This window comes from Alligator sinensis, unplaced genomic scaffold (assembly GCF_000455745.1).
Source record: "Alligator sinensis unplaced genomic scaffold, ASM45574v1 scaffold213_1, whole genome shotgun sequence".
Taxonomy (NCBI): Eukaryota; Metazoa; Chordata; order Crocodylia; family Alligatoridae; genus Alligator; species Alligator sinensis.
In genome coordinates, this window is record NW_005842019.1 from 177,317 (window position 1) to 200,995 (window position 23,679).

The following is a 23,679-nucleotide window of genomic DNA, read 5'->3' on the forward strand; positions in this document are numbered from 1 at the left end:
ACTATAGCAGTTATAGGAAACAAGACAGGATCACACAGGACTGCAGAAAAGTCCTGGCTTGAACAGTTTTTTTGTCTCATAAACAAGGTTTTTCAGCCCCTCTGCTCCACACTTACACACTGCATGGACACAAACAGTAATTACAGTATACAGGGTGGCTTTGCAGATGGACCCCACATTTCCTTTCTGTTTCTGCATTGAACAGTTTCTGGTGAATACAAGGTAAATATGCATACTTCCTCATAAGGAAAGCTGAGAGTCCCCATAGTTTTCTAGCTTGAATAAGTTTCCAGTTTTTACAGGTTCGATTTTAACCTTCACTACTTCAACTCAACATCTAAACTGGCTAATTTTTTTTAATCTGCCTTACTCTTTTTCAGCTGAATCATTCCTGTTTGGTTGCACAGATTGTATAAAAGCTGCACTGTATTTTACTATGAAGTTTACAGAAACCAATGCTCATTAGATGAAAAAGTAGTTTTCTTGCTGTTGCAGGGGGTATGGGGTGGGAAGTTGTTTTTGAAGAAAGTCGCTGTAAAGTTTTTGGATCTTTTCTCCCCCTTTTTTACAGCTAACCAGCTGCTAAAGTTTGGAACGCTCGTCAGCACTTCAAATGCATACGACAACTCGGGAATCGTGACCATCGAAACTGACAAGCCTTTGCTGTGGACAATGGCAGTCAAAAGTGAGCCAAATGCTTATAATTAAGCAAATGCCACATTTTTCATTTGATCAAAGACTACATTTTTTGGAAAACTGCACTCATCTGCAGGCACGGAAGGATTATTCTTGAAGGGGTAGATTCTACTTAAAAGCAAGATTTGGGGGTTTAGAGGGGGAAAGACTGAAAGATCTTCAAGACATCAAACCAAGGGTAGTAACAGTTCCACATATGTATTTATAGTACATGAGCACCTACTAAACCAGCATAGTCAATATGCAGTAATAGGCATTTAAGATTGCTCAACTCTTTACTCTTTGTAATTTTCCTATATTGATTACTACTAATGTAAGTTGTCTGGAAACAGCAGTTTCAAAAGTCACTGTGGTCAGCAGTGAAATAGTAATTTAATAGTTAAAATATTCTACCGAGATATTTTATTTGTGGCTTTGATTCACATTTTAATAGTGCCATACAAATATTTACTATTGTACTTTTATAGGAGTGAAACTTTACAGTGTGGCAGTGACCAGTTGATTTTGTGCCTTATTGTTTAGGAACTTAGGCTGCTTGCAGATGTTTAAAAAAAACAAACAAACAACCAACCACCCAACTTCCCTCCCCCAAAAAAGGCATTTCATTTTAAGCTTGGTGCACTCCCACACTGAGCCCAGCACATGCCCAGAAGAGGCATTAGTTGGACCCAGCTTGCCCAATATGTGTATAGCTCGGGTGCTTTGGTGGGGCCTTTTTTGGTGCTTTTATCTAATAGCTAGTTGACTCCACCTTAGATGAAACGCCAAAAAGCCCTGCTGAAGCACCCAATCTATACAGACACTGTGGAGCTGGGTCAGTGTGTGCATTAGTTACTCCAGTTAAAGCGTTTTTGTTTTTAAACGTTTGCAAGCAGCCTTAGAAGCTAATTGCAGATTTTAAAGAACAGCAATAATTCTAATACCTGCTACAGCTGAAATTAGTTTAGAAATATGCATTCATTTCACTATTTCTTTAGGTGTCAATGCTGGTATTAAAATGAATTACTACTTCCCAGTATTGAGTACTATTAAGAATTTAATAGAAGGTTAATATTCCATAATGGTGCTAGTAATAAAAAAGATTGGTCTAATTCTCAGAAATACATTAATGTAGATTGTCATTATTCCTCTGAAGAAAAATTAATTCAATGTTTTTAAAACCAAATAATTTTTTTAACTAAGTCGTTTTTAGTTATTTTTTTAAAGTGGGTTTGGAGACACTGACTGACCAACTATTTCATTTGCTTATGTAAATTAGTGCAGAAATGCATAACAGTCATTTAAAAGGTGAACAATATATTTTAAACCTGCATTTGAAAATTGCAAAGCAAATTTAGTTGGTGGAAAGTTGCGCCCTCTTACAGATTCAGTATAAAGCCTATGGCATTAGAATCCAAATCTGAAGTGCCTTCACATAAATTATAATCTGTAAAATACATATTTATTTTTGTTTAAAGGGACAAGTAGAATTTCAGATAAATAATCCATTTATTATCACATTAATCTAAATTAAAGATTAAAAAGTCTTTCACTTTGCTTTGTACTAGTGGCAGCACATAACATAGGCAAATTCCTACTTGTGGATTTTTTTTATTCCAAGTTTCAGGAGTTGTAATATAGGAAAAACAATGAAAGTTACCTAATTTGTTTAAGTGAACCCAAGTAGAGCAGGATAAAAACCTAAAAATGTAGTAGAACACCACCATGCTCTTGGTGGGCCAAGAGCAGTGTTATGTAAAGCTATGTTGTACTGCTAAAAGGAAAAAGCCAAGAAAGCCCATTCAGACTTATTCACTCAACTTGGGGCATAGCAATGATGTACTGTAGTAAAAAGAGATAAAAGTACAGTGCTTCTGAAGCAAGAACAAATAAGATATCAAGCTTTTTTTAAAATCCAAAATAGGGGTTTATTGTATTAAATAGCAGATACAGATACGTGGAACATGTGTAAGCAAAAAAAAAAAAAAAAAGCCCCTAACTCTTCCCCTCCCACTATCCATCAGGCTCCAGCTTCAGTTGACTGGTCTTCCCAGTAAGTGTTCAGCCACCACTGTAAAACAGGAGGGAGCAAGATCATTTTCAAGCAGATGAATATCTTCATAGAGCCTAGCTCATTTTAAATAGAATGATGGTACTATATTTACTTGCATACCACACATACCCTTTTCCCCAAAATATAGCCTCCGCCCAAAAGCAGGGGTGCATCTTAAGCAGGGAAGTTGATTCTTCCTACAGTATAAAAGCATCCTACTTTAATTCCTGCTCCACAGTGCAGCAGCAGTGACATTACTATTCAAGTAGCTGAGGGAGTCGATTCACTTAATGGCTTGTTGTTCTTCACTGTACAGCTGTTAATGATAGTCTCTCCTTTTTAATAGTCTTGACATTCTGCTAATCAAGCTAACTTCTCTTAGGGCAATTTTGCTGTATGCTAGCCCCTCTTGGTGCCTCTTCTCTTATTTCACATCCCGGGACACTTTTAACTCTGTTCAAAATTATAGATCTACATATGGAGACCCGTCTTTAACAGCAGCTAGGGATTCAGTTTTTATTTAAGCAAGAAAGGGAAGGCCAGTCAACTAGACATTAGGCTCTCTCCCTATTCTGTGCAGCCATAACTTAGGAAGAAGTCTTTTTTGTTCTTCATTCTGCCTTCCCAAAAAGAAGGTGCATGTCTTAGGGGGCATGCTGCATCCAAGAAAAAAACAACAGTATATTGTGACTACGTTAAAGTAGGATGATTACCTACTCCAATTTATTTACTCTTTATTCAAAAACATTTTTCTTGACCTGAAGAGCAGTTAGATGGCGTTAAGGGATACAGCTGACATTAAGGGTTCTGACTAAATAGGAAAGATATCTTGAAACGGATCTTTTAAGATAGGACTCCTGCTATAAAAGGTGAATGACCCATTTGTGGGCATGGATTGAAAGCATAACTACAAAGTATGGGTTAAAATAATGTAATAAAGTATTTCCTTTAAGTGTTCCAAAGCAAAATGTTAATACTGTACAACAGTCAGCTACCTTCAACATTAAAAATATTTCAATTCTTATTTTGAGCATTTAGCATCTTTATTTATTGTGTTCTGTTACGTTCTTTCAAAGCAAAGCAATACAAATAATGCAGTAGTGCAAAACTGCATACTGCATAAATGACTGGTTATTTCACTAATCATGTGCGCTAAGGGCATTTACACACGTGCTCCAGGAGTTGGGGGAGAGGGGGCGCTTTAATTAACCAGCTTCAAGCATCATTCTAATTAAAGCGCCCAGAGCATCTTGTGTATCAGCATCCCCACACTGAAAAATGGTGGTAGGGGTGCTTAAACTAAAGCTCATTAAATGAGTTTTAATAAAAATCCCCCCCCCGCCATTTTTCAGCACAGGGACACTGATACACAAGACATTGGAGTCTACTGGAGCACGGTGATTACCATGCTCCAGCAGACTTGATAATCAATGTCAAACTTTTTTTTTCTTTTGTAAATAGAGTCTGCTTCAACATGCTGTAATTACAGTGCATTGGAGCAGCCTTACTGCATGTGTATAGGCTCCCTAACAGTATATACTGCACTATCCCAAGTATTCAATTCACTTGGGTAAATTCTTAACTCCAAATTAAACAGAACATCAAGATTAAGCAAATTCCAGAGAGAAGCTATCTGCTATACTGCACAAACACACATTGAAGAGTAGAATTTCAGTTTTTCTTCAACACCATAGCTTTTAATTATACCACTTTCTGTCACTACAAGTAATGTGTTGCAGAAATTACTGTGATTAAGTCTAAAGCTGTAAAATATTTTGTCCAACAAACAGAATCTGAAAGCAGCAACTGATTTACTGATCGAATTCTCAAATGGTTTGAAAAAAAAGAGACAAACACCATGTAAGACTTCAGTGAATGAATCAGTACACCTGACTACAATCCTATAAATACCAAGCTAAATGAACACCTAAGCAGTTCTGTTAGTTTCCTTGAAATTAAATGTAGTTTTCAGTTCTCTCAGTGCAGTTTGTACTTTCATTCAGAAATCCTGCTGCTATCACAATTCTTGTATCAAATTTACTTACACAATTATGTTGTTGATAGGGATATGGATCAGTTTCACAAAGAATCCAATAAATCCCATTATTGCAAAGCCTATTGCTGTTGCCATGGCAATTTTCTGGAATTCTGCAATTAAAAGAAAAATCCACAGGTTAGTATAAAAAGCTTAACATGTGCCACCCAGGATGTAGCAGATGGCTCACTACAATGGATGTGGAAGATTTTTCAAGGGTACATCTGTCCTACTGCCTTATAGAGCCAGCAGGCCTCCGTGGGCTAAAGAACCGCTATCAGTGCTGCCTCTTCTCTGTGGGACAACCAGTGTCCAATCTAGGCCAGAAGAACCAAGGGAAAATGATTTAGCCAGCCTGTAGACCCTACAAAGCCTGCAGGGCACTCTTTTGCATTGCCTTCCACTGGGATGAGGACACAATAATTCTGTTTCCATTAGGGTTCTTCTGAACTTAATGTTGTGCTTATTGTAGGGAAGGGGAGAGCATATGTTGTTTGGGGAAAGCCATAGACCCAGCGTGGAAGAGGGGTGATTGCACAGGTAGGGAAAAGTGGGAAAATGATTTCCATACCTAGATATGAATGAGGTAGGGAGGGACAGATGAGTTTGTTCTTCCAGGTGATGGGCAAGGTAGTAATGGATGGGACATGGTGGAGTTTTAAGATTCTTGGGTGCTGTTTGGGGAATCTATTGCTTCTTATGTCCTGTGTTATCTGTCTTACTGTAAGCTGCCCTAAGCCTTTCTGGGTAGGGCAGAAAGGCTTGGTATATATCTTATTTATTAATTTTTATGTGATATATAAGGCTGTCGCTATATATATAGCCCAGTAGACAGGCTTCCTGGCTTCTGTAGCCCAAAGTCCTCCTGGCCAGGTATGGCTTTTCTTCTCCCCACCCTTTAAGCCTGGCCCCTATAAGATCAGGGATGACAGCACTGTTCTAATAAACCATCAGCTCTGAGTTCCAATCTCACAAGGGCTCTTTTTTGCTGAATTGCCTTCCTCCCACTCTGCCCATCTTCCCAGCCTGGCTAAACAATGAACTCTTCAGTGATCCAAAATTCAAAAACAAATCCTACTAAAAACAGAAACTTGGTCATGTTACTAGGGAAGAATATGAGATTGCATAAGCATGTAACAATATCAGGAAGACCCAGACATGATTTGAGATTCAAGCAGCAATGTAAAAGGTAACAAAAAGGAATTTTACATGTCAGAAGTAAGGAAGAATAAGAAAACCATAAGCAAGGTCAGCTACCAGATAAGTGTAGTCAGCAGCCAGAAGAGTGGATAAGCAGCCCAGAATACTGGAAGGACACACTCCAGACAGCTTTCAGTCACAACACCCATCTACCACTAACTACTTTGAATGTGGCAGCACCATCTCCCACAACATTATCTTCAGTAAGTTAATGACTGAATAGTACAGTCAGGTGGATGCACAGCTGATTGGATCGTCATATTGTTTAATATCTTTATTAGTGATTTGCAAGTGGGGGACTGAGCGCAAATTTGTACACAACAAGTTGGGTGGAGTTGCAGATGTTCTGCAGGTAAGGGTTAGGATAAAGAATGACCCAGATAAACTGAAGAAATAGTTCCACCCCTCCCAAAAAAAATCAGTGAAGTGAAGTGAAATTCAGTAAGGACAAGTGCCAAGATCTGCCCCTTCAGACAAAATAACTGCATGAGACTGGCAAACGACTTTCTCGGATGCAGTACTGCAGAAGAGAACCTGGAGGTTACAGTGAACCATAAGCTGAATACGAGCCAACAGGTCTACTCTGTTTTACAAAAAAACCTAATAGCACTTGTTGGGTTACCATATGTCCAGGTTTTCCCAGACATGTCCCCTTTTTTGGGCCCCCTGTCCTCGTGTCCAGGCAAGTTTTTAAAATGTGAGATGTCAAGCTTTTTGCTCTTCTGCCGCTTTCCCGGGCACGCACAGCTTGGGACTGCTTGAGGCTGGAGCAGCAGGCAAGGTGACTGGCTGTCCAAGGTCATGTGCTCTGCACGCTGGCACGGCACACTCCCAGGTAAGAAAGACAGAGCATGTGCGCTGCATGCATATGTGGGAGGTGGGTGGGCAGCAGGGGCTGTGGGTCAGGAGTGAGGGGCACCCGCCGGGCTGCGTTGGGGCGGGGGGCGCGGCAGTGGCTTGGAAGTGCGGGGCAGAGGCAGAGCATAGGCACATCACTCCCCCAACCATGTACCGCTTCCCCCTCTCCCTCCACCCCACAGGTGTCCTCTTTTTTGGTACTGGAAATATGATAATCTTACAAGCATACAAATCAATAGAAGGGATTCTCCTGCTCTATTTGGCACTTAAGAGTCCTCGCATACAATACTGCATCCAGGGTTGGGCACACTTCAAGGAAAGCAACAAAAATAATTCCAGGTCTGGAAAACATAGTTTTCTTACATAGTTGGTAAGGAAAGGCTGGAATAGCGGCACTGCTCAGCCTGGAGAAGAAAAGACTGGGGGGGGGGGGGGGGCTTCTTATGTCCTGTGTTATCTGTCTTACTGTAAGCTGCCCTAAGCCTTTCTGGGTAGGGCAGAAAGGCTTGGTATATATCTTATTTATTAATTTTTATGTGATATATAAGGCTGTCGCTATATATATAGCCCAGTAGACAGGCTTCCTGGCTTCTGTAGCCCAAAGTCCTCCTGGCCAGGTATGGCTTTTCTTCTCCCCACCCTTTAAGCCTGGCCCCTATAAGATCAGGGATGACAGCACTGTTCTAATAAACCATCAGCTCTGAGTTCCAATCTCACAAGGGCTCTTTTTTGCTGAATTGCCTTCCTCCCACTCTGCCCATCTTCCCAGCCTGGCTAAACAATGAACTCTTCAGTGATCCAAAATTCAAAAACAAATCCTACTAAAAACAGAAACTTGGTCATGTTACTAGGGAAGAATATGAGATTGCATAAGCATGTAACAATATCAGGAAGACCCAGACATGATTTGAGATTCAAGCAGCAATGTAAAAGGTAACAAAAAGGAATTTTACATGTCAGAAGTAAGGAAGAATAAGAAAACCATAAGCAAGGTCAGCTACCAGATAAGTGTAGTCAGCAGCCAGAAGAGTGGATAAGCAGCCCAGAATACTGGAAGGCCCCACTCCAGACAGCTTTCAGTCACAACACCCATCTACCACTAACTACTTTGAATGTGGCAGCACCATCTCCCACAACATTATCTTCAGTAAGTTAATGACTGAATAGTACAGTCAGGTGGATGCACAGCTGATTGGATCGTCATATTGTTTAATATCTTTATTAGTGATTTGCAAGTGGGGGACTGAGCGCAAATTTGTACACAACAAGTTGGGTGGAGTTGCAGATGTTCTGCAGGTAAGGGTTAGGATAAAGAATGACCCAGATAAACTGAAGAAATAGTTCCACCCCTCCCAAAAAAAATCAGTGAAGTGAAGTGAAATTCAGTAAGGACAAGTGCCAAGATCTGCCCCTTCAGACAAAATAACTGCATGAGACTGGCAAACGACTTTCTCGGATGCAGTACTGCAGAAGAGAACCTGGAGGTTACAGTGAACCATAAGCTGAATACGAGCCAACAGGTCTACTCTGTTTTACAAAAAAACCTAATAGCACTTGTTGGGTTACCATATGTCCAGGTTTTCCCAGACATGTCCCCTTTTTTGGGCCCCCTGTCCTCGTGTCCAGGCAAGTTTTTAAAATGTGAGATGTCAAGCTTTTTGCTCTTCTGCCGCTTTCCCGGGCACGCACAGCTTGGGACTGCTTGAGGCTGGAGCAGCAGGCAAGGTGACTGGCTGTCCAAGGTCATGTGCTCTGCACGCTGGCACGGCACACTCCCAGGTAAGAAAGACAGAGCATGTGCGCTGCATGCATATGTGGGAGGTGGGTGGGCAGCAGGGGCTGTGGGTCAGGAGTGAGGGGCACCCGCCGGGCTGCGTTGGGGCGGGGGGCGCGGCAGTGGCTTGGAAGTGCGGGGCAGAGGCAGAGCATAGGCACATCACTCCCCCAACCATGTACCGCTTCCCCCTCTCCCTCCACCCCACAGGTGTCCTCTTTTTTGGTACTGGAAATATGATAATCTTACAAGCATACAAATCAATAGAAGGGATTCTCCTGCTCTATTTGGCACTTAAGAGTCCTCGCATACAATACTGCATCCAGGGTTGGGCACACTTCAAGGAAAGCAACAAAAATAATTCCAGGTCTGGAAAACATAGTTTTCTTACATAGTTGGTAAGGAAAGGCTGGAATAGCGGCACTGCTCAGCCTGGAGAAGAAAAGACTGGGGGGGGGGGGGGAAGAAGGCGCGGGGAGAGGGGTTTGGTAACAGTATTTCATGTACATCACACGCACACTTACACGCGGGTACGTGTGTGTACAGTGTGTGACATCACAAACAAGCTCGGCTGAGAATTGCCACACACACTTTAAAGAGACAGGAGCCCCCCCCTTCAGCGGCTACCTTTCCTGTCGGGTTTGGTGCAGCGCTTGACGAGGCGGATGGAGTCCTTCACAAACTGCCGGCTCGGCTCCACAAACTGCATCACCTGGTCCATGGCTGACTATCGCTCGGTCTCTCTCTCTCTCCCTGCTGAAAGCCACGTTGGTCCAGACAAAGCCACCGGAAGCGGAGGCGGAAGCGACGTCAGACTCCCGGAACCAGAAACGCCGCTCGGCTGCGCAGAAACTGAGAAGGGAGGGGACTGTGAGGTGATGCGCATGCGCGAGCTGAGATTGGTCCACATGCCACGGTTTCCGAGGGGTTTCCCCACATCCTTACGTCAGCAATGCAGCTCGGTGCGCGCGGGGAGACATGGGGAGGGGCAAATTTCAATGGAAGGCGGTGCGCGGGCACGCTGAGGGGTCCAAGGAGGGTCACTACGTCATAAACCCGGCTCGGCCAGAGCGTGAAGAAAAGGGGGTAGGTGGTGGGCATGTACGAGCACCGAGCAGTCCAGCGAGACTTTCCTAAAAGTGGAGAGGCTGAGGGACAAGGATGGAAGGGGAGGTGGTGCGCATGCGTGAGCTGCGCCCGGCCTCTCCCCAGGTGCTCGAAGGGAAAGGGGGAGCCTGTGAGGTAGAAGCAGCCTCAGCCCCGGGCCCTGGTTCACGAACACTAAAATGGGGCGGCTCTGGCCTGCTCCTCCTACACTGAGGGTGAGCCCTGCTCCTCAGACTTCCTCCTGAGAGAGGCAGGGTTCTTTGGGTAGATGTGACATCTCTTATTAGCCCAACTAAAGAGCTGGGGAAAAATTGTTCTTTGCAAGCTTTTGAGTACAAACACCTTGCAAAGAACGATTTTTCCATCTCATTAGTTGGTCTAATAAAAGATAGCGCATCTACTCAAGAACCTAGCCTGCCTGTGTCCTCATCCCAGCAGGGCTACCACCAACACCCCCCAGAAGGTGGCACCCAAGCCACAGGAGCTGGGGTGTTTCCTGCCCTCCCCAGTCAGCTGCACCCCACTTTGCATGGATGCCTCCTGGTGGCTAGCCACTGCCAAAGGCATCTCAAAAGATTCCTTGTCTTTGCCCACAACCCTTGAAACAAGCCAAAGTCTCACCTTGTTTCCAGCCGATCAAGCTTGTTCCAAATCCTAACCCCTTCTCTCCACAATCTGCAGCTCTGCCCCATTAGACATCTCATCCATATCATTTGCTAAAGAGGGGGGGCTTGATGCAAAGTAGTCTGTTTCTGGACCCGAGCATAGATAAAAGGGAGCCACCCAAGGGTGGATCTAGGGGGTTGCATTGGTGCACTTGCACCTCTCCCATTTTAATCCCTGGCCCTATCCAAAGTTTAAAACCAGCTGCCTGACAGGGGCAGCAGCATTGCTAGTCAGGCAATGCTGGGGGAGTCAGTTTGGGCCCCCACAACAGAAACTGTGGATAAATTGCAGAGAATCCAGTGGAGGGTAGTGAAAATGTTAAGGGGGTTGGGGAGCATGACTTGTGAGGAGAGCTGAGGGAACTGAGTTTATTTAGTCTGGAGAAGAGAAGACTGAGGAGGGATTTAATAACAGCCTTCAACTACCTAAAGCGGGGTTCAAAAGAGGATGGAGCTTCTTGGTGGTGGCTGAAAACAGAACAAGGAGCAATGGTCTCAAGCTGCAGCAAGGGAAGTTTAGGTTAGAAATTAGGAAGAATTTCCTTATTAGAAGGGTCGTAAAGCACTGGAAAAGGTCATCCAGAGAGGTGGTGGAAGCTCCACCCGTGGAGGTTTTTAAGACCTGGCTAGACAGAGCCGTGGCCATGATGATCTAGTTGGGGATGGGCCTGCTTTGAGCAGTGGGTTGGACTGGGTGAGTAATTATTTGAGTCCACAGGCCACACACGGAGCTTTGGGGAGCTGTCACAGGCCGGATCAGCACCCCATCACCTCCTCCCAACAGCTCACCAGACATCCCCACGTGGCATGGGGCTGCGGGCAGGAGAGGGAGAGCTGGGGCAGCAGTTTCAGCCTCTGGCCTGCCCTTCTATCCTAAGAAGGGGCTCAGGCAGATGCCCCGATTCCCAGGGGGAAACTTTCACCTGCAGCTGATGCCAGCACCCGCTGCAGGCTGTGCTGGAGGTGCAGGATGGCTGGGGGTGTGAATGGGAGGGGAAAAAAGACGCAGACAGAGAGGTGAGCCTGGCAATGATAAGCAGTAGCAGCTGGTACTGGGCAAAAGCAGGACCTGGCAGCGGGCATGCGTTCTGCTTCTGGGGCCCTTCTGATTGCCGCTACCCAGAGCCCGTGCTGGGGCTGTCCTGTGTCTCCTCCCCACTGCTGCCACCCCACACCATCCCACCACCACCTCCAGGCCACCCTGGGTCCATGGGGGTGGTGGTGCCAGCAGAGCCACAGAGCATTCCCAGCATTGACTCCAGGCAGCCGCCGCCATAAGGGCCCCAGAAGCAACTAGTGTGCCCACTGCCAGGTCCTGCTTTTGCCTGGTGCTCAGAAGGCATCATGGGCACGGCTGCCTCTCTGTCTCCCCCTTCCTCCCCCTCGCCCCCGCAGCTAACTGTCCTACACCTGCAGCATGGGCAGCTTACACCAGCTCCCATTCTGTGCACTGGAAGCAGCACCAGGCAAATGCCAGCGTCAGTTGCGGGTGCCAACATCAACTACAGATGCAAGCAGCAGCTTCCCCCTGGGGATCAGGGCATCCTCTCAGGTCCACAGGTGATGCTGCCACATCAGCGCATCAGCTGCAGTCCCAGGCAGTCACCGATCCCCAACAGAAACCTGCAGGCAGCATCTACAGCTGATACCAGCATACACCTGGTACTGCTTCTGGCGTGTTGGGTGGGAGCTGATGTTAGCTGATGGCACCAGGATGTGCCCACCCACCCAGCACAACACAGCTGCTGGAACCACTTGCTCCCTATGGACCAGATCCTATGACTTTGCGGCTGCCAACCTGTGAGCTGGATGCAATCAGTTGGCAGGCCAGATCTGGCCCATGGACTGTATTTTGCCCACCCCTGGACTACATGGCCTCCTGAGGTCCCTTCTAACCTTAATTTTCTATGAGTCTGTGGCTTCATAGCTCATTGTAATCTATCTGATCCCTTCTAAACTCTTCATTCCATGGGTGTTAACCACCCTCCCTTCTTTTTAATGGTCTTGATGCTCTGCCAACCAAGCTAGCTTTAGTTCTGCCATTCTGCTGTCTGTTCACGGCTCCCAGGTAATGCAGCTCCTCTTTCACAACCCTGCAGATTGTTTTGAACTCATTCCAATTAAATTCTGTTTGTTTTTTACTTCAACCTTAAACTGAATAACACAGCCCCAGGCTCTTAGCGTGTTAGAAAAGCATCCTGTTTATTTTTAACTGGAGAAAAAGGTATTGTTTTTAGATATGACAATGCACCTCACCATCTGCACCCCCTCCTTTTCAAAATTCTAGATTTGCCTTTCCCATTGAGGGCACCATGTGTTTGTGGGGAACCTGATGCTAAATTGTTCATAGGTGGTCTTTTTCTGGGTCAGGTTTTGCACACAGCTGAGCAGCTACCTTGCTTTAAGGTTTAGCAAATCATTGACATGCTTTTGTCCCAGATCTCTCCAGTGGAGTGAGGCCCTAGTAGGCAGGGAGGATATGGGCAGGGTGGCACTTCCTTAGAGAGGGTCCAGCTGTTTCTCTCCCTCCTCCTTACAGCTTTCCTGTTGCCTGTACCAGAAGGAGACTTAAGATGTCTCTATAAACCCAAGAGTACTGAGGAGTCGGTTCTCATTAGGGAGCTGGTTCTCATTCCCCACACTTTCCCCACTCTGCGTCTTCTCCACTTGTCCAAGCTGAACTGCTGAACTGTTCTACGGATATACAAAGGAGCCCTATGGGAAGCTGACCTGTAGTCTGTACAAGACTTAGAAATATTTTAACTTGATCAACAGATCAGCATCGCATCCCCTCCTCCCAACAGTTTACCAGACCTCCCCATGTGGGATGGTGCTGTGGGCGGGAGAGGGGGAGCTGGGGTAGCAGTTTCAGCAGGTTTGGCTTCTGGCCTGACCTTCTATCCTAAGAAGGGGCTCAGGCAGACACACACACAAACACACACACACACGCGCGCGCGCGCGCACGTGCACCCATGGCTTCTGCCCTGTTTGTGTCGGCTCTAAAGCAGGGGTGGGCCTGATCCTGTGCATTGGCTCTGCTCCATGGATCCTGCCTGGCCTGACAAACCCGGACTGGTTCCATGTGTGGGCAAAGAAGCTCTGGAGTAATGGGTCCAATTCCACCAACTCCTGGTGAAGTGGGCAAGGCAGATGTGCCAGCTCTGAGAAGAGCAGGCCTGATCCTTCACAGGAGCTCTGCTCTCTGTGTCTTGCTGAACTGGACAAACTCTAGCTCCTTCCTGCAACTCTTTCAGCCATGGGCAGCTTGTGCTTGTTCATGTCAGCTCTGGAAGCCGGGGTGCTGAATTCCATCCTAGGCTCCAGGGTTTCTTTTCTTTTCTTTTAGTTTTCCCCACCCACTGTATTGACAGTCTGTTTGCTCTGAGAGTCTCCCCACCCTTCCCCACTGCTAGCACTGCCCTGGAGCAGAAGTGGTTGGGGGGAGAATAAAAAAAAATAAAGCCTATCAGATGAAGTAGAGCGCTATTTACAGTACCCAGGATTTGCAGGCAATGTCTCTTCCGCATATTAGCCAGGTCCAAGACTGTTTAGTTTCCAAGATCAGATGAGCTCATGGGCGTTCAATCCAATGTGCTGGTAAGTGTCTTTCCATCCTTACTGAGCTATTGAGGGGGACACTGTGTACTGTTGAGAACAACCAGCTGAATATCACAGTGTGACCATGCCACAGGTTAAGGTAGATTGTTAACTGATGAGGTTTTCCTGTCCAGCACCTTGTTGAGTTATGTACCTGTATCTTCCCTCCCCCCCGTAAGATAAAGATTTAAAACAAGTCTTTCTATGAAAGTCAGCTGTATATGGAGGGTAGACAGAAACAACTCTCCACCAAAAAAATAAAAATTCTGCTGACCTTCTGGGCAGTGTTTTATTTTCATTTAGTCTTATGCTTTGAAGCTCATGTATGTATCAGTGTTTAATAACAAAAAAAATTGTCAACAGAAAGTAAATCTAGACAGAGAATCCTTCTGATGTGAGCATTGTATTGTATGTGCAAGATAACAATACCCTTCCTTTGATGAACAATATTTTGTCTTTGGCTGTAGTTAACATGGCCACTGAGCATATCCAGAATACAGGACATCCTCTTAGTGAGGGTGGAGTGAGAACCACCAGCCCCTCAGCCAATCCTTGATAAGGGGTGGAGCCGCCACCTCAGCCAATTGGCAGAGGGATCACCCAATGGCCAATCAGCAGCAAGGGACAGGCCCACCACAAAAAGGCCACCTCCCTCCCTGGCTGGCTGGGAGGTCTGTTCCTCCTGGCTGTGCATTGCCCTACCTCTAGGGCCAATTGAATTGTGAGGACAATTGATTGACATGTATTTCCATCAGATTTTTTGCAGTCTGTTCTTAATTTAGAAATAGACAGGGAGCAAAGGGTTTAAAAACAGGGAACTTCTGTATAAAATAGGGCTAATGGTCATCCTAGCTGTAGTTGTAGAGCCAGGATGTAGTAGCAGTAGCAGTAAAAACAAATCTCCAATATAGGGAGAGTACTTCTTACATGGAATCAATGGGCTTGAGATGAGTACTGGGTGAGTAAGGGCTTGAGATGAGTACTGGATGAGTAAGCGTGAAATTATACTGCCACTGAATGCTGGTTAAGGAAAAAATCTTAAAACACCTTAGCAGACCTGGATTCCCTAGCATTTACATTTACAGATTCCTAGGAACTTGATTTTTCTGAAATGCTGAGCATCCAACTGAAGTGAATGGAAACTATTCGAGTCCAGTAGTGGTGGGGGAAAAAATCAGGCCTGGTGGCTCTTGCATGACAAGAGAGGGTCAAGAAGTGTGAAATGCTGCATGGGGGCAGGACAAGCTCATTTGCATGAATCCCACACAGCAGCTGTGAAACCCTTAGTCTGTCCGGACCATTTCTACCCTGTCTTGTTCCTCAACACTCCCTAGCAGCCTCTCTGTGGCAAGTGCCTCCAAACTGTCTTCTGCCCTTTCAGAATGAAATTCAGAGCACGTTGCACAAATGGGAAGAATGTGAGAAAAGTATCTGTTGATGGTGTATGCTGTAGGGTTTCCTGTCAGTCCCAGGTCTTTAAATGTGTTTTCTGTCTTCCAGTTGCAGGCACTGCTCCTGTCTTCAGTTTATTACACTTCTCACTCTGACTGATATACAAATTGGTTAATGTCTGTACAATTCTTTGAAGATGTAAAATGCAGTAAAATTCCCTGATGTTATTACTTAATTTCTTGCTCCTTTTTTTCTGGTTCTTGTTAGTCTTTCTCCTGTCTGGTGGTTTTTAGACTTATATTTTCTGATCTCCTTTTCTTTTCATTCATTACCCTGCTGCTTGTTGTTTTAATTAATCAGAAGGGCAGTCTGCATCCCCTTTTCTGCCCCCTCTCTAACACATCCTCTCACTCTTCCCTCTATTCTACATTTCCTTTGCTGTCCTTGCTGCCTAAAAGGACTGCTTTCCCCTTTGCTTCTTACTTCCTTCTGCTCTGCTATATGTTTATCACTAACGTAGAGAGAGAGGTCTGGCTGTCAGCAGCCTAGGCCAGTTCTATAGCCAGATGGTTTGTGGAGGCTTGCCAGTCAAAACGCTGCCCACAGCTAAAATGGATCTGCACTCAGATTGAAAAGGAGGGGTGCCACAGAGTTCAATGTGGATGATGTGCTGCAACTTTTGGCTCAGCCATCGTAAGTTTGCTCACTTGGCTGCCTCTTGACATCCCAGAGCATGCCTCCTGGAAGAATAATCCTCAAGGTACATATTTATTTAGTCATTGCAAATGTACTGCATGAGCTGGCCTGGATCTGCAAGGGATTGTAAAACTAGTATAATGGCTGGTTTATAATCAGGGTAAACCCTGGATGGAGAGGTGTTCCCGATGTTGCCTTTTATAATCAGGGCAGACCCTGGATGGAGAGGTGTTCCCGATGTTGCACCATCCTACTCATACAGCTCCCACTTGATTTGAGAGGACATTTATGGCAAAGGAATGAAACAATGTTTGCAGTGATGTGTTAGCAGTCAGCTTTCATTTAATATTCAGGCCTTTATTATTACCCTTGAACACTTTAACTAAACACAATTATTGGTTCACCAGTGTAATACCTTAAAATCAAGCTCCTACAGACTTGACAGCAGAGATTATTTGATTTGCTGTGTGGCTGGTCTGAATCCTCAAAAGTACTTAAGTGTTTAACTTCCATTGAAATCAGTCCATAGTACCCATAAGGACCTGAGGCTTAGTCTGTTCATGTCTATAAAATGAGCACAATGCCACCTATGACGATGATGATGCTTCAATGAAAGTACCATAAAGCTGTGAATTGTGTTGATTATTTACTTACCTCAAGTTTGTATTCCAAAAGCCATTTTGATTTGGAAAAGATTTTTGACGTGGCACAGTAATGTAGTTCTCTGTTGACTTATGAGATTTTATGTACACACTGATTTTATATATATAAAATATATAAAATGCAAATTATATACATAATTCACCTTTTTATTGAGGTGCTGGAATTGTAATAGCTAATAGATATAATTCAGCTAAATGTGACATTCGCCACTGGTGTTGCTTTTGTTTACTGAAGTTTTCCCTGCCCCTTACAAGAAAAAGGACCAGAGAAATCTTAAGATGTGATTAAGCAGTTAATCATAACTTAAGTTGTAAGCTGGTCACACACTAAAGCAATTAATAGCATAATAAAACTATGAATAAGCCACAAAGTTATTCCACAAAAAATGTTTAATAACTTTGTGGCTGGTTCCTATCATGCAATTAATTGAACATGTAGTTAGGTCCATCCCCATGGTTGGGACCCCTGTCAGCTGATCCAGACTGCCAGCGTGCATCTTGCCATGCATGTGTGATATGGTAGGAAGCACGATTTTGTGGATCATGGATCAGATCCCATTGCATCTTTACCTGCATATCTGGCAGGGGTCTCTGCGTGCATAGAGAAAAATATCCGAAGATACTTTGTCTGCCTAGAGAAAAATAAACAATTTAGCAGATGCTAAATTTATTTTATTTGGTATTTGAATTTATTTTGGCCTGAAGTTCCTTTAGAATGAATATTCAGCTTAGCCTCAACTCAGAAGAGTATCCACATTCAAGAAATATGTTTAAATCTTGCTTAAATCAATTAGGCTTAATTTTAAACATTTGCTTAATTGTCCTGTGTGAAAAGGTATGTTTTCCAGGATGAGGATCCAACTGAAGTTTTTACTTTTTTAATTAAGGCCCTTTTGTGGGCTACTGCAGCCTGATTTCCAAACAGGTACTTTTCATGACATGCAGGCTGTTTCAGTGGGAAACAAAACAATCCAGTGCATAGGACTCTGGAGTCATAAAACTTCCATTCTGTTTGTGTGCTGCAAGAGTTCCCCCTCTCCCGCTCTTTTTCAAGCCTCCTCTTTCTTTTCTTGCCTTTGAACTGTTACCCCATTGATTATACTTTAAACTCTTTGAGGCAAAGATCTTATCTTTTTATATGTTTATAAAAAGCCATTTACACTTGCCGCAGATTTGAAATATTCTGTCTGCTCTGGACAAGTATGTTTTTGACAGGATACTGAAATATTATTAGGATTTTTTTCCACTTCATCATTATCCCTATCCTCCTGATAAGGACTGGCAAGTAAGTTTTGTGATTGGGCTTATGATTTTTCATGACAGTTTTATGAGGCTGCATTTATGACACCATAAAAGCAATAAATAATAACTCTAATTTCAAGAGTGACACATTTATCGTCTTATAATACAACATAGTAATGTTGATTTGCTTCTGGATGTTTATTGCATGTATTTTGCATCTCCTCATATTGTTGAGATAATTTTTTCTGGAGTATTTTTCTGGGCAGTGTTTGTTTTTCTCTTGGGCTTTGCACCCCAACTTACTAGCATTTTAAACTGCTTTGCGGGACCCAGATAAGTAGTGGTGGGCACCATTTAAAAAAAACAACAACTAACCAAAATAAACCCTCTTTATTCCACCCCCCCCTCCCCCCCCCCCCCCACCCCCCTGCCTATAAGAGCATTGTTGTGCAAGCCAAGGCACCCCTCAAGAAATGCCAGCTTTTGGCTTTCACTCATTTTTTAGACTATGGAAAAATCACAGAGCAATTCTTCTGTTGCAAGGAACTCAGAAAGACTACAGCAGGTCAGAATGGTTTTGACACCATGGATTCATGGATTCCTGTTTAAAATCTCTGGGTTTATCTTGTGAATCATGTGGAGGTGTTTGTACACCTAACAGTGCTCATATTGCACAGAACCCGTAAGAGGATCTCAAAGTACTCACAGCAACCTGGTTGAGAATCACTGCTCTATTACATCATAACTCCCCTCCCCATAATAAGTGCTTGATACAGCTCATGGTTGTCTACACACTTAACATTTGAAACATTTCAAACAGCTTTTAAACACTTTTGAAATATTTCAGAGGCTAGTGTACATTATATAGTGCATAATATATAATATTTCAAAGGTGAGGTAGAATAAAACACTGAAAGAGTAAAAAAAAAATGTCTAGAGGGAACAGATTCTGTTTTGTACCATTTTGTTCCACCATTTTATACAGTAAGTCAGTCCTTCCACAGTACAGTGATCTCTCTTTCCATGTACAAAGTCCAGACATCTTTGCTGCTGCTTCCCCCAGGCTCAAAGCACTCTGGCCTCTGCAGGATAATGACCAGGGTGTGGGTGGTCAGGGAATGTCATTTGGCAAGGTAGAATCTGGGACCCAAAGCCAGGGTCCTGGGTGGAAGAGCCAGAATCAGGAACCAAATAGGGAGCCAGATCTAGTAGCTGATTAAGAATCCAAATGTCAAGCCAGAAAGCAGGGTTGAATGCAGTTTCCATCCAGACAGGAAGCATGGCATAGCAGTTTTTACCTAGACACCTCACTTCTATCTGCTATGGCCTTAAAAAGTTTGTGCAGGCAGGGCCCCCTTCATGCAGCCTAACTACTTCCAGCTGGGGCAATGCTAGAGGACTGTTTTATGCTTTCTCTCAGAAGAGAATATGTACAGATATTCGCTGTTGTAGGGAAACACTCCAGGGAGTGACTTAATCCGTGTTGTTCCCGGATTATTTTTCTCTTGGAGTAGCAGCCATTTTTGCTGTGGGAGAAGAGTCCTGAACATCTGTATACTTATGATTTCTTCTGGGAGAGCAGTGAATGTCTGTACCTGGCATAGGAAAAAAGCAAACACAATATGGGAAGAAGTGGGATCAGGAAAGCACAACGACAGAGAAAAGGATCTGATTACCCAGTGCCGTGCATTTTGAATAGCCCCCAGGATAAAAGAATGAAGCATTTCGATTGATTCCCATTGTCCTATCTCTATACAAATTTGAATAATTCCACAGGTCAAGCTAATGAAGAATTAGGTCCACAAGCTAAATGGAACAGAAAAGTGTCAGCAAGGGAACTGTGAAGTCAGGAAGAAGAACAAGGAAAAAAGGAGTACATAACAGGGAGCTGTGAATGATCACTGATACAAGCTGAAGAATCAGCTGGCACAGAACAACTTGCAGAACTGGTCCCTTAACACCAGATTTATTTTAACTGTTTAAGTGCAGAGTGATGTAGGTAGGTACCTGACATGCCACAGTGGTTAACTCCCATTGAAGTCCTCATGGAAATCCCACTAAGTGTCTATCTGAATGATTAGATGACTAATGTGTTTAAAAAATTCAGACATTAATGCTTAGAGGATGCTTAGATAATGTTGATTTTGTAGAAAATGCTAACATAAATATGGCTTTTGTTTCTTAAATTGTACATTATCTTAATCATCTTTGATTAATTGTTGCCTGGGAAACCTTTGAATGTCTGTTTCTGACATTGAAAATATTTCCAGCTTTTCATTTCACTGAGAAGTCTTACTGTGATTATGAGTCTTCGTTTGGTATTTGCTGAACATTTCTATATGATTTATAGTTAAAAGAATGATGATTCCTCCCTCCCAGTGGCTATGGGCACATGGTGTGAAGAGAAGTCAATGAGTGATTAATGTTAAGAAAAATGTTAGCTGAGATTCTGGGTTCTAAAGGAAATGGCTATGGTCCATATCTCTGCATTAGCTTCATTAATTTAAAAAAATGCCAATAGATCAACCTTCAGCACTGTGGTCATGAAAGAAATTTCACTAGTCTGAAGCCAACAACAAGCCCCATCTTTTGATTTGCACTGCTATGTTCAGTGAGGATTAGATGAGTCATTAAATGTGGGCCCAAGGAAAGGATGCAGAATGCTATTAAAATAGTTATTACCAGTGAATTTAATTTCTGAACATTTCTTAAAGATGACCTTTTCATCCCAGATTTTATTCTGTTTCACATGAAAAACTGAAGAACAGTTATTTTGGGATATTTGTATCCCTGTTGCATTGGAAAAAGGGATTTTGACAGGAAAAAGGGCTGTATAATAAAATGACAGCCCAAAGGGATCAGAAGAATCCAGAAAAAAAATTCTAAAGGTCAAATGCAGCATAAAGGACTTAACAGAAAAGGAGAAATGTGCTTCATTTAGGACATGTCTGGGTATGAAAGAATAAAGAAAAACCCTTTTATTAATGTCTTTCCTGGTAAAATATTAGCAACATTTAGCTCAGGTTGTTGCTAGCACTGCTAATGGCTGTAACTGTACTTCCAATATGGTATATGTCATTATTTTCCAGCCCCCTGTATCTTAATATTCTGAGGACTAACATATATATGTATAAAAGGTGTGGGTGTGCATGCATACAAATATGTGTGTGTATATATACATACACAGATACATGTATACATATATATACATGTATGATATGACATGTAAATATTTTACTGGGGTGAGGTCACAAGCAATTTCACAAAGGTTGCAAGCACCTTCCTTTTCCTTATGCATAGACAGGAAGAATTTTTATATGTTGTAAAATAGAGTCATGCTATAAGAGAGGCCAAGAAGCACTGCTTTATGACAGTGAGAATCATTGACTGCAAGCGGATATCAGGAGATGGTGGACAGTTTAGAAAAGATGACAGAGAAAAAAATAAAACTAGCTAGGAACACAACCGGGACTGTGCACCACTCCAACCCCCACCCAGCCCAGTTTGCCGGAGTCAGGTTCTGGGGACCCCGCACCACCCCCATTCAATCCTACTTGTCAGTATTGGGCCCCATATCACCCTGCATGCCCAATCTAGTACCCAGGACCATGGCCTGCAGGGTTCCCCACAGACCCATGGGGAGCTCTCCAGGCCAGATGACAGTGCTGAGGTCTGGATCTGACCAGGTCAAGGGTTGAGCACTCATGTTTTGGGTCAAGAAGATAGGAGTTATTGGCCAGTGCAAGTAGAAAAGAGAGTACTTCTGTTTGGGAGGGAGAAACTAGGAGGCCATAACCAGAGGCATAACAAGCAGGATTTGCATCTTGGACAAACCCTGTGGGAAAGCACTGATAGGGGAAGGGGAGTGGAGGGGGGTGGCTGTAAGGAAGGCGCTGTTGAATGCCAGAGAGCCCGGGGTTCTGAGATCAGGAGGACATGAGTCTTACCTACACCAGGGACTATAAAACCATTCTGCTACCACAGCAGCATGGTTTACCTGCTCTGGCTACTGTTCCTACAGAAGCCGTGCAGTGTCCATGCACCAGCAGCTGCTGCACGAGCAACTCCATGGGGCTGCTTTTGCTGCCAGAGCACAGATAATGCAGGAGTGGGGGAAATTCTGGCACCTCTTAATTTGGCACCCAAAGGTGATGTCTTATCTCACCCACCTAGTTACATTGCCAAAGTCCGTTTTCATTGCATGGCTTGATGACATAGGGTGCTTTTTCAGGTCTTGGAGCTACAAGAAAAGAATACACCAGTCAACCTGAAGGCAGTGGAGTCCAAGCTAAGCTGTTCTCCCACAAAGTTCTAGTAGTCCATTTAGCAATAAGAATGGTAGATGGATCTGCGAACACCCATCAGCTCCATCCTCCAGAAATTGCTGAGGAGTTGCGGCTTGGAGCGCATTCCTTTGTGCATCAATTTTGCTAAGTCTAGATCCCTCCTGATCCAGCACAGGGAGGGACAGATTGGAAGAATTGCCCTAAATGTCTTAACTGGTTCCCATTATTCTACCTTAAACTTTATCTCCCTCAAAGACTTTGGTGCACCTTCTACTCATTTCATTCAAAATTGTGTACAGTTTTTATCAGGACTTTGAATGTAATATCTATAGCCATCAGAAAGAACTTCTTTATGGTAAGGGTTGCCAGAATCTGGAAGGGGCTTCCAAGGGAGGTGGTGTTCTCCCCTACCTTGGGGGTCTTTAAGAGGAGACTAGACAAGCACCTAGCTGGGGTCATCTGACCCCAGCGCCCTTTCCTGCCTGGGGCAGGAGGTCAGACTCAATGATCTGCTGAGGTCCCTTCTGACCCTAATATCTATGAATTAAAAATTATATGAATGTCCAAACCATTTTGGCAATATTTGCAAATGGGATAGGAATAATGAGTATTTATACACATCCTTTCAGTAAGAGAATAACTAATTTCTTTTGGTAATGCAGAGGGGAACAGATGACTGTAAGGTGCTGACAGCTTTAAATAAATATAAAGGGCAGGATTCTTCAGGTCACGATGCTAACTGATCCAACTGCTTTGAAAGCAATGGGATTGCAATGGCATAAAAATACTGCAATGGTATGAAGAACCAGAGCCAAGAAGTTTTAAAAGTTGAATCTTGCTAAAACGGTGATAAAGGTTCATATATTCTCCAGTTACTGCACTAGCACAACTACTTTGTTAAATAATTAGGTGAAAACATTTCAATGGCAATTTCTCGGTAGTGTTGGCAGCAAATTGATAGCCTTAGGCAATTCTTAATTTGGATTCTTTAAAATTGTTAACTAAATTAGTCACCTATGAAATAACATTACCCAAATTATCATTCTTAAATTGCAGTTTGAATCCATCATCTGTTTTATTGTTTGGACATATTTCTACCTGGGTATTAAGTAGATGGCTTATCTCATTTCTAATGAATTCATAGCTTGTAATCAGAAGAGGCCATGAGCACCTCTTTTAACATTCCTTTGTAAATTGTTTGTCAGGCAGTTGGTACAAACTTTTATATTACAGCCTTCAGTTCTGTTAGGTGCATCTCAACAGCACCATTCCTCATTACTTGCAGTACACAGAACCTGAATCTGTTCTTATACTAGTTTTATAGTATTAGTTCTATTAAATTCATTGCCCTGAATCCTTGTTTATACTGTCATAAGTGGAGAATCCGATCCAGGCTCTCTGGGGGCAAATGCTGTGAGGCTCCAAATTGCTATTACA

General features: G+C 43.6%; 2 protein-coding genes across 2 annotated transcripts in view; one reads left to right on the plus strand and one right to left on the minus strand.

The window, feature by feature from the left end:
• Positions 1–2,744, plus strand: part of LOC112550039 (thiamin pyrophosphokinase 1-like) — a gene marked incomplete at its 5' end in the record, with an annotated part of 126,571 nt that extends 123,827 nt beyond the window's left edge. The window contains one exon of the mRNA XM_025202323.1: positions 572–2,744. Within this exon, the coding sequence (XP_025058108.1) occupies positions 572–708 (137 nt within the window). The remainder of the gene's footprint in view (positions 1–571) is intronic.
• SEC61G (Sec61 translocon gamma subunit) lies at positions 2,579–9,419 on the minus strand. Its single transcript, XM_006022158.3, has 3 exons — positions 9,223–9,419; positions 4,774–4,876; positions 2,579–2,746 (listed from the first exon to the last, which is right to left on the minus strand). Exons 1-3 carry the CDS (start codon positions 9,314–9,316, stop codon positions 2,737–2,739), a joined length of 207 nt encoding a protein of 68 aa, XP_006022220.1. The 5' UTR covers positions 9,317–9,419; the 3' UTR covers positions 2,579–2,736.
• Positions 9,420–23,679: the final 14,260 nt, after the last annotated feature.

Coding starts and splice junctions, on each gene's coding strand:
- SEC61G (XM_006022158.3), bottom strand. CDS start 9,316: ATGGACCAGGTGATGCAGTTTGTGGAGCCGAGCCGGCAGTTTGTGAAG. Junction 4,877..9,222: donor CACCAAACCCGACAGGAAAG/GTAGCCGCTGAA, acceptor TTTTAATTGCAG/AATTCCAGAAAATTGCCATG.